This window comes from Ochotona curzoniae, unplaced genomic scaffold (assembly GCF_017591425.1).
Source record: "Ochotona curzoniae isolate NIBS_2020 unplaced genomic scaffold, NIBS_Ocur_1.0 scaffold_4683, whole genome shotgun sequence".
NCBI lineage: Eukaryota > Metazoa > Chordata > Mammalia > Lagomorpha > Ochotonidae > Ochotona > Ochotona curzoniae.
The window spans coordinates 14,805,600-14,817,337 of NW_024467121.1; the positions used below are offsets into that span (position 1 = coordinate 14,805,600).

Below are 11,738 nucleotides of genomic sequence, written 5' to 3' on the forward strand. Positions count from 1 at the left end.
CATTATAAGACTATGATAAGGCTTTTAGGAAACTAGTGGAATTAAGCTGGGAAGAATGGGAGAGTTCTTTGTTAGGGTGAGGAGAGCAACTTTCTAAAGAAGTTTAACTTGGAAGTGCTTAATTGCATTTGATTTTCACAATAGGGTGGTTATCTCAGTGAAGAAAGAAAAAACTGTGACTGTCACTGTGGGTAAAGACATGTTTTTTTCTGTTCTACTTCATCGTGTGTGGAAGAAGCACCCTGTTAATGTAGACTTTCTGGGGATCTACATTCCACCCACAAGCACGTTTTCTCCGAAAACACATGGACTTATAGGTAAAGTATCCATCAACCATCTGGCAAAAGTGTCATAAGCAACATTGCATGATGGCAATGAGAAACCGGTAAGTGACCAGTGCACAGTAGCAGAGAGCGTAATAATGGGAGTGACTCAGAAATGCAACAACCAGCACCGTTTGTCTTTCCAGGCAGTTTTTCCCAAGGCCAAATTTCAGCATCACAAAACTGATCCAATTTTCAGTTATATGCTGAAGAAGTTTTGTTAATTGAAGAGAGGTGAACTAGTTTAGGATGTCTATGATAATAAGAACATTCTGGACAGCTATTCCTAGCAGGGTTTCTAAAGATTTATTTATTTTATTTGAGAATCAGAATTACAAAGAGAGTGGGAAAGATAGATCTTCCATCCACTGAATTACTCCCCAAATGGCTGCAATGGGAAGAGCTTGGCTGGTCTCAAGCCATGCACCAGGAGTTACTTCTGGGTTTCCCATGAGGGTGGAGGGCCCAAGACCTTGCTTGAGCCATCATCCCCCTGCTGCTTTCCCAAGCATCAATAGGGAGCTAGGTTGGGAGTAGAACAGCTGGGACTAGAACCAGTGCCAAAAAGGTGCTGGCACCACAGTGGTGCCAATGCACACGCTTCTAGTGTGGCCCAGCACATCAAACTGACCATAAGGGCATCTGATGTCAGCAAGAACCCCTCCTCACAGTCCCTCCTTTCACTTAGGGACATGCCCTGCTACCTCAGGACCCCAGGATTGTTCAATGGTGAGGCTTTTTATTTCTATTTAACCTTGGATTACACGTAAATAGGTGGTTGGATTCTTTTTTTACCAGGCCAGTTCATGCATGAGCCCAGGGTGCAAATCTTCAATGAGAGACTAGGAACAGATCCCGAGAAGCCAGAGGCAAGCATGGAAGTGAAAGGACATACACTGACTGTCACCAGGTAGGCCTCGTGTTAGACAATATTCAAAAGGGCCCTGTTAGGAAGGGCCTCCCAGCAAGGCAGAGCAAGAGGCTGTCTTAAGCACTGTCTCCATCCTAAACAGTTTGTCAGGAACAGACACACACTCAGTATTTGCATAAAGACACCTCACCAAGCCTCAGGCTCTGACCTTTCATGACTTGGGGAGCAGGGATAGGTGGGGAGCAGGCAAACAGTGGTGGAAGCGGAACAGTAGCAAGGGGCAGGGGTGTCTTGTTTTCTAGTTGCACTCAGCTTCCATGCCTTAAAGTGGCTTCTCACCAGATACACGGTTTTCCTTGCAGGGGCTTGCAGAAAGACTACAGGACGGATACAGTGTTCGGGACAGACGTTCCCTGTTGGTTTGTGCACAACAGTGGAAAGGGTTTCATCGATGGACGTTACAAGGATTACTTTGTGCCTCAGCTCTTCAGCTTTCTTAAATGGTCTTAAAGGTTTACTGTTTTGGAAGTTGCACATATGAAGATGGCTTCCCTCTTTTCCCTGCCACTTGTACAGTACAGTCATTTCTCAGTTCAAATGACTTAAAAAAAAAGATATGGGGGGTTATAGTCTATTAACACACTTGAAGCAAATAAATATTTTGCAAAGAAGCCTGAGGATTTCATTTGTATTTTTAGACACTAAGGTGTGTTCAAGATGAGGTAAGAAAACTGACATGACAACAAAAGCTGGTGTCTAGACAGTCTTAGACTTGGCAATGACTTTGAGTTTCCTTCCTGTTGAATGGCAAGTCCTCATCGTGACAAGCTAAGCACAGATTGACATTGTCAGTTATGTGGAGGCTGAATGCTGAGGTTATTTGATGAGCATGGAATCTGACCAGTGGAAGTTGCTTGGTCTTAGCTGCTTTGTAGAAATTTATACTGCACAGCCCTGTTGCCTTCTGTAGGGGTAGCCTTGCTAAGGTAACTGATGTTCCATTGTATGCTGAGCCTCAGTTTTCTCCATAGTGTTGGCCCAAAGATCCTTCTTTTTTTCCCCCACTTCCTGAGACCCATAGCTATCAGATTTGTCAAGAGGAAAGCAATCAACAAATTTCTTATAAGGACTGCCTGATGCAGTTACGGAAGGAGTTAAATCTGAGATCTGCAGGGTGGGCCCATACTGTGGAATATCCAGGGAATGTTCCTGTTTGAAGACCATCAGGGAAGAAGGACTGCTATTGCAGATGAAAGTTGAGGCAGTCCTCCAGAAAATTTTGTTGCTCTTTCTTTGGTCCATTCAGGCCTTCAACTGCCTGGATGAGGTCCACCCCTATGAGCAACCTGTTTCACCCTTATCCATTGATTTAAATGTGAAAGTTATCCAAAAACATTCTCACAAAAACATTCATAGTAATGTTTGACCAATTATCTGGGCATTCATGGCCCAAGTAAACTGACCCATAATATTAACCATCACAAGGCCTTCAGGGGTCAACCCCACTCTGTTCACAAAGCCACTCTCCAAATAAGATGTAATACAGTGAGGTCTGTGTCTGTTCTGACAATCACATGATGCCGCCCCCCAGACAGCATTCCAAGAGCACCTTACAGGTGGTGTTAGTTCAAAACTCTTCTGAGACCTAGAATCACCTCAGAGGACTAATGTACACAGTGTTATTACTAAGTGAATTCTAAAAGTGCTGTGAATTCTCAAAGTGTCTGTGAATGTTTTCTCAAAAAATGTACTTACCTTGAACAGTTTTTCTTAGCACTCAATTTTTATTGTGTTTTATTTAAACAATTTCTAAGAGTAATGCCATTTCCACTTTCAATCTTACAGATTTTGCTAAAAGATAGTAAATTATGCTCTAACAAAAGACTAATGACATTTTTAAAGAATAATATATGAACAACAAATTTAGAATGAAATCAAATGGCTTTATTATGTCTCACTTGTATGGTGGATTGGGGTGGTAAGGTGTGTCAAGACTGATTCATTATAATTTTGTGCTCTCCTTTATAACCTTCCTTTAAAAATCAGTTAACTAAATGGGTATCTTGTCAAGGATAAATTGGTGAAATTTCATTTTAAAATTTTGAAGAAACATTTTAATGAAATTTTCTATAATGAAAATAGTATTTCATTTTACACAGAACTCCCTATTTTTGGATCGATTCAACCTATTGGACCTATTTCTCACGTAAACATCTTTGATCTAGTTGGAAAATATTAAAGAAACTTCATTATTGTACAATCTAGAAATTACTTCAGGGCAGGATAGGTAAATGGTACAGCCACTTTGTTTTGTTCTTTTATAAAAAGTTACCTATCAGGCATTTTTTAAAAAATTCACTACATTTTGGGCCCAGCGGCGTGGCCTAGCAGCTAAAGTCATCGCCTTGAACATGCCAGGATCCCATATGGGTGCCGGTTCTAATTCTGGCAACCCCACTTCCCATCCAGCTCCCTGCTTGTGGCCTGGGAGAGCAGTTGAGGACTGCCCAAGGCCTTGGGACCCTGCACCTGTGTGGGAGCCTCAGTAGAAGTTCCTGGATCCTGGCTTTGGATCAGCATAGCATCGGCCGTTGTGCTCACTTGGGGAGTGAATCATCGGATGGAAGATCTTTCTCTCTCTGTCTCTCCTCCTCTCTGTATATCTCTGACTTTGCAATAAATTAAATCTTAAAAAAAAATTCACTACATTTTCCCATTTCCTACTGCAAAAATACTTAAAGAAGAATTATGGGGGTGTGGAGCAGCCAGGATACGAACTAGTGCCCGAAAAGGATGCCTGCATTGCTGGTGATAGCTTTTTACCCTTCAATCTGGCTGGCCAGTTGTTGAAGCTGTTTGGGGAGTGAACCAGCACACAGCAGATCTCTCTCTCTCTGCCTCTCCTTCTTTCTGTAAATTTGTCTTTCAAATGAAAATAAATTTTAAAGAAAAAAATTTTTTTTTTTTTCGAAAAGGAGGAAGAAAAGAAGATTCAGCTAAACTAGTGAACAAAAGTTGGGACAGATAAGAGGGAAGATGGCCGACGTAGGAGAAAGGCTATGAGGGAGAGTTCAGTGAGAGAAGGTTAGAGTGCTGCAGAGGCAGCGAAGAGGAGCGGCAGGAAACCGTAGGGAGAGGTCCGTGAAACTCCCTGGGACAGTGTGGAGCCAAAAAGTTCCACACAACTCGGAAGAACAACGAGAACGGAGCAGGGCAAAGGTAGAGAAGCCGACATCCCACTCCAGACCTGCTGAGTCACCTTTGAGAGCGGCCTGACGGGAGACGCGGCCAGCTTGGAGACAGGGAAATCGGAGGGATCGTCGCCGGCGGAATTCTTCAACAACAGCAGAAGCAGACTGCAGCAGCCGGACTTTGGTGAGCTGGGGATTAACGTGGCAGCCTCCGCATTCCCCACCCCCTGCTGAGGCTCCAGCCTCTGAGAACACAAGGGGCGCAACCTGAAACTGTCAGGTCTGTGCCTTGGGAACAGCGGTGCGTGTTGGTGGCTGAAAAGGTCCCGGGAAAGCGCCTCAGATCTTCCTGCGCTAAGTGGGCCAGTGCATCTCAGCGCGCGGAGGCTGCTGGTGGGAGTCTGGAATCCCCGACACCCTGAAACCCTGTGGGTGGGCGACAGCACCAGGAGGACTCTGAGCGCCGCGCCGGGCTGGGCTAGGCGGTCCCGCCTGCAGCAGCCGCCTCCGTAGCGCAGGAGTCAGGAGGGTGCTGAACTGGGAAGTGTAGCGCTGTGTGTCCCTGACACGCAGATGCCACTCCCATAGTGTGAACTGTCCATTCCTCGCCTCCCACCCCGCAGTCCTGAGTGTAGGCGACACACCGGGAGAGCTCTGAAATCTCCTGTGCCACACTGGCACTGTGCGATCCCGCTGAGAAGTTATTTTAACAGGGCGCCTGGGTCACACCTCCTCTACGGTCCTGTGAGGAGGAGCCACACACACACCACGAGTGGTGGAATCACTGCACAAGAGCCACGCCCAGAAAGTGCCTCAACCACAGTCTTGTGTGTGGGAGACACACCAGGCGGGCTCTGAAAAACCCTGCAGTCCCTGACAAGGAGAACGCAGGGAGAAAGCACATAAAACCTTCTACGTCCTGTGGATTCCCGTGCAGGGGGCGCGCCCAGAGAGCGCCTCCATCCCTCCACGCCCTGCGGTGGCACACCTGTAGAAGAGGTGCCCAGAGTGTGCCTGGAATCCACTGGGCCCCCAAGGTGGTGCTCTACAGCCCCGGGCCCTGAGAACGCACCAACGGTGCCTTGAAAATTACCACGCCCGGCAACACCACGCTTGCAGGCTCCAATCTCTACAGGAAAGCACCTGACAGCCCCTCAACACACGGGTCCATTTGCCTTACCAGAATACACCAACGCAATGGGAAAAACCACTAGAAAGAGCTGTGCTCCAGATGAAAGAGCCAGCACCCCACCAAACATGGGCCAAAAGCCATTATCAATATCGGCGATGCGAGATGAAGACATGGACGTGTTACCAGCAAAGGAATTGATGAAAATAATGCTAAAATTTCTCAGAGACGTGGACACAAAGCTGGAAGACTACCAGAACCGCATAATCACCGAAATACAACAAATCAAAACCAAACTGGATGCCCAAGAGAATAAAATTGAAAGCCTCATCAACAGAATAAATGCGGCAGAGGAAAGGATCTCTGAAACAGAAGACACACAAAATGAAAGTGCCCAGCGAATTAAACAGCTAGAGACAAACCTCAGCAAAACTAATAAAATGATGCAAGAGATGAAGGATTACCTTAGAAAATTGAATATTCGGATCATCGGCCTCCCCGAGGGAGTAGAAAGAGAATCTGGGATGCAAGCAGTGCTTGATGAAATTATACAGGAAAACTTCCAAAACACTTGGAACACGAATCCACCCCGCATACAGGATGGACAGAGAACTCCCAACAGACATGATCCAAAGAGATCTTCACCCAGACACACGGTGCTCAAGTTCTACTCCAATGAAGACAAAGAAGGAATCCTGAGACAAGTACGAAGTAGAGAAAAGATCACATACAGGGGAAAACCCATCAGAATTACTGCTGACTTCTCCGAAGAGACCCTACAAGCAAGGAGAGAATGGACAAAGATCTTCCAAGTCCTGAAACAAAACAACTGTCAACCAAAAATAATCTACCCAGCAAAGATCTCATTTGTATTTGAGAACGAAATCAGATACTTCAATAGCAAAGAAAAACTAGAAGAATATGTCTACACAAAACCAGCCCTGCAAAGTCTCCTTAGAAATGCGCTAGTCCCGGACAAAAAGGAGGCAAATCACAAACAAAGTTGGCAAATAAGAAGGTCTCCAAACTAAAGGCCGCACAAACAAGACAACTACATAGGCAACAACACATACACAACACAAACACATGGCAGGGCAAAATTGCAACCTCTCAATTTTAACTCTCAACACAAATGGTCTAAATTCACCAATCAAAAGACAGAGATTAATAGAATGGATCATCAAACAAGACCCAACCATCTGTTGCCTACAAGAAACGCATCTAACCAGAAAGGATGCAAAGAAACTGAAAGTGAAGGGATGGAAAAAGATATTTCACGCTAATGGACGAGAAAAAAAAGCTGGGGTAGCTATCCTAATTTCAGACGAGATAGATTTCATTCTAACTAACATCAAAAGAGACAGGGAAGGCCATTTTATACTGGTGAAAGGAATGATCCATCAAGAAGCAATCACCATCATTAATGTTTATGCACCGAATCTTAATGCACCTAGTTACGTAAAGCAATTACTTACAGACTTAAGGGAAGACATAGACACCCGCACAATTCTTGTAGGCGATCTCAACACACCTCTAACAACAATGGACCGGTCTACGAAACAAAAACTCAACAAAGAAACAACAGAGCTCACACAAACAATAGAACAACTGGACTTAGTAGACATATATAGAACTTTTTATCCTAAGGCCACAGACTATACATTCTTCTCAGCGGTGCATGGCACCTTCTCCAGAATCGACCACATGATAGGACATAAAGCGAATCTAAACAACTTCCAAAACATTAGTATCATACCATGTACCCTCTCAGACCACCATGGGATGAAACTGGAAATCAACAACTCAAAACTCCCCAAGAAGTATACGCACTCTTGGAAATTGAACAATATGCTATTAAACGAACATTGGGTCAGAGAAGAAATCAAAGATGAGATCAAAAAATTTATGGAAACCAATGAAAACTCTGATACAACATTCCAAAACTTGTGGGACACCGCCAAAGCAGTGCTACGAGGTAGATTCATCGCAATCGGAGCGCATGTCAAGGCCCAAGAAAGACGCCAAATACAGGAACTAACCTCACACCTCCAGGATCTGGAAAAACAGCAGCAGAAGAGTCCCACGCACAATAGGAAACAAGAAATCATCAAAACAAGGGAGGAGATAAACCAAATAGAAATCAAAAAAACTATACATAAAATCAACAAATCAAAAAGTTGGTTTTTTGAGAAAATAAACAAAATAGACACTCCACTGGCCCGATTGACCAAAAAAAAACAAGAGAAAGTGAGAATTAATAGCATTAAAGATGAAAAAGGCAACATAACAACAGACACTGCAATCATTAAGAAAATAATTAGAAATTACTACAAAGAACTGTACTCCCACAAATTTGAGGACCACCAAGAAATAGAAAAGTTCTTGGACTCCCACCACTTACCAAAACTCAGTCCGGAGGCAACTGCAGAATTAAATAAACCCATAACCGAGGTAGAGATTGAAACAGTCATCAAGGATCTCCCAACGAAAAAAAGCCCAGGCCCAGACGGCTTCACTACAGAATTCTACAAAACATTCCGAACAGAACTAACCCCAATCCTCTACAAGCTCTTCAAAACAATAGAGGAGGAAGCAACCCTCCCAAACTCATTCTATGAAGCCAACATCACCTTAATCCCAAAACCGGACAGAGAACCATCAGAGAAGGAAAACTACAGACCTATTTCTCTGATGAACATTGATGCTAAAATTCTCAACAAAATCCTAGCCAATAGAATTCAAAAAATCATCAGACAGATCATTCATCCGGATCAAGTAGGATTCATCCCTGGGATGCAGGGATGGTTCAACATTCGGAAATCCATAAATGTTATAAACCATATCCAAAAACAGCAAAACAAGAACCACATAATAGTTTCAATAGATGCAGAAAAAGCTTTCGACAAAATCCAACACCTCTTCATGCTAAAAACTCTAGCCAAAGTAGGCATAGATGGGAAAATCCACAACATAATCAAAGCAATTTATGAAAAACCCAACGCCAGTATCATACTGAATGGAGAAAAGCTAGAACCCTTCCCACTGAGATCTGGAACAAGACAAGGGTGCCCGCTATCACCACTGCTATTCAACATAGTCCTAGAGGTACTTGCAGAGGCCATAAGACAAGAAAAAGAAATCAAAGGCATACGTATAGGAAACGAAGAAGTCAAGCTTTCACTATATGCAGATGACATAATCCTATACATAGAAAAACCAGGAGACTCAATACAGAAACTGCTAGAACTTATACGAGAGTTTGGCAGAGTGGCGGGGTACAAAATTAACGAACGAAAATCAACAGCCATAGTGTACGCAAATAACACCAAGATGGAAGAAGATCTAACCAACAGGATACCATTCAAAATAGCAGAGAGAAGTATGAAGTATTTGGGAATAAATCTAACCAAAAGCGTAGGAGACCTATTCGAAGAAAACTACAAACTATTTAAAAAGGAAATTGAACAAAACCTCAAAAGATGGAATAACATCCCGTGCTCCTGGATAGGCAAAATCAATATCATTAAAATGTCTATACTACCACAAGCAATATACATTTTCAATGCAATTCCAATCAAATTGCCCAAAACATTCTTCACGGAACTGGATACAATGATTCAAAAGTTCATCTGGAAGCACAAAAAACCACGAATAGCTAGAACCATCCTGAAAAATAAGAAGTCAGCAGGGGGAATCACAATCCCGGACCTCTGGACATACTATAGAGCAGTGGTTATCAAAACAGCCTGGTACTGGCACAAAGACAGAAAGGAAGATCAATGGAATAGAATAGAAGCACCAAAAGGGAACCCACACAAATACAGCCAATTAATCTTTGACAAAAAGACCAATGACAGCTCAAGCAAGTGGGAAGGCCTCTTTGGTAAATGTTGTTGGGACAACTGGCTGATAGCCTGTAGAAACAAAAAAATAGACCCACATCTATCACCATACACTAAGATCCAATCTACATGGATAAAAGACCTAAACCTACATCCAGAAACCTTCAAACTCTTGCAAGAAAATGTAGGAAATACCCTGCAAGACCTAGGAGTAGGTCCCGACTTTCTAAGAAGGACACCAAAAGCAATAGCAGTTGAGAACAGAATAAACAAATGGGACCTCATCAAACTAAGAAGCTTCTGTACAGCAAGGGAAACAATCAACAAAGTAAAAAAGCAACCCACAGAGTGGGAGAAGATCTTTGCACACGATATAGGCGATAGGGGGCTAATTTCCAGGATATATAAAGAACTTCAAAACAACCAAAAAACCAAAACAAACAAGCCACTCAAGAAATGGGCACGGGAAATGGGCAAACATTTCACAAAGGAACAAGTCCAAATGGCAAACAAACATATGAAAAAATGTTCCAGCTCCCTAGCAATAAGGGAAATCCAAATTAAAACATCGATGAGGTACCACCTAACACCAGTAAGATTGGCCCACATAAACAAGAACACCAACGACGCTTGCTGGCGAGGATGCGGGGAAAAGGGAACCCTACTCCACTGCTGGTGGAGCTGCAAATTGGTACAGCCTTTATGGAAATCAGTCTGGAGAACACTCAAACAACTCAAAATCTGCATACCATATGACCCAGCAATAGCACTCCTAGGAATATATCCAAAACACCTGTTTTACGACAAACCAACATGCATCCCTATGTTCATTGCAGCACAATCAGTAATTGCAAAAACATGGAAGCAACCGAAATGCCCATCAGCAGAAGATTGGATAAGAAAGCTTTGGTTCATCTACTCCATGGAATACTACTCAGCTATTAAAAAAAACAAAATGCAGTTCTTTGTGGCTAAATGGGTACAACTGGAAACTATAATGCTAAGGGAAATGAGCGAATCCCAAAAGATTAGATACCACATGTTTGCCTTGATTTAACCTGTAATTTTTTGTTTGGTTGTTTGTTATTTTTTTTTTTTTTTGAACCTGTCATTGATACTGTCTCAACCCAGATGTTTCGAAGAAGGGAACTTGCATTATTTTTAACATATTGTTTACCCAATACTATGTCAATTAATTCCATAATGTTGTATATTGATACTGTGGCCTCGTTGGGGCTTTTAACTGACTGGATCTTTACTCTGTTAGACCTATTTTCAGACCATAGAAGGTCTCCCCAAGAGGCCACTGAACTTATCTGGACAATAAGACGCTGAACTTTATGCTAGGCATGTGTCTGCAAGCAATGAATCTCAACCGAACTTGAACTATGGTTATGCAACAAGGTGGAGGAATCCACCATGGGGGGAGGGGTATGGGAGGGGTGGGGGGAATCCCCAGCGCCTATGAAACTGTACTACACAATACAATGTAAGCAACAATAATAAAAAAAAAAAAAAAAAAAAAAAAAAAAAAAAAAAAAAAAAAAAAAAGTTGGGACAGAAAATATCAGCAAGCAAGCCATGGTATTTTAACATTGTGAAAAAAAAAATCAACAAAAGAGGGAGCAGCGTCACATTAAAACACTAGAGTCTAGGATTCTGGCATAGCATGCTAAGTTGCCACTATGACACCAGGATCTCATGCCAACTCCAGTTCGAGTTTCAGTGGCTCCATTACCAGTCTAACCCCCTGTTAAGGTACCTTGAAGGCCAGTGGAAAATGACACCTGTGTCCTTGCCTCCCGTGTGGGAGACCTGGATGAATTCCAGGCTCTTGGTTTCAGCCTAGTCTAGTCCTTGCAATAGCAGACATTTGGGAAGTAAAACAGTAGATGGAACATCTGTGTGTCTTTCCCTCTCAAATCTTAGAAAGAAAAAAAGAAAGAAAAAGAAACTGTGTAGAATCAATTCTACTCCATACATGATTCAAATTATCACAAAGTTTGTTAATAAGCTAGTTTTCAAATTGATTGCCTATGAAAGTAAGCTAAATAATAACTGTTTTACATATAATTCCTTGAGACTAGTAATATGGCTTCCATGTAACTTTGAAATAACATATGAACAATCAATTTTGGATTTCACATGAAGAAAATAAATTAATGCAAATAATTGGCAGAGAAGAATCATTGCATGGTTTGTCTCCAGATTAGATTCAGCCTCTTGGCAATGAAAAAATTTGACAGTGACCTTTTTTTTTAAGACTTATTTTTTTAAAAATTTTTTTATTGGAAGTCAGATATACAGAGAAGAGAGACAGAGAGGAAGATCTTTTGTCTGTTGATTCACTCCCCAAGTATCCACAATGGCCGGAGCTGCACC

General features: G+C 42.5%; 1 protein-coding gene across 1 annotated transcript in view; it reads left to right on the top strand.

Moving 5' to 3' along the window:
• Nucleotides 1-1,865, top strand: part of ITIH2 (inter-alpha-trypsin inhibitor heavy chain 2) — a 31,594-nt gene extending 29,729 nt beyond the window's left edge. Inside the window, exons 19-21 of the mRNA XM_040968015.1 lie at nt 145-317; nt 1,122-1,233; nt 1,557-1,865. Of these exons, the coding sequence (XP_040823949.1) occupies nt 145-317; nt 1,122-1,233; nt 1,557-1,704 (433 nt within the window). The 3' untranslated portion in view covers nt 1,705-1,865. The remainder of the gene's footprint in view (nt 1-144; nt 318-1,121; nt 1,234-1,556) is intronic.
• The last annotated feature ends 9,873 nt before the right edge of the window (nt 1,866-11,738 follow it).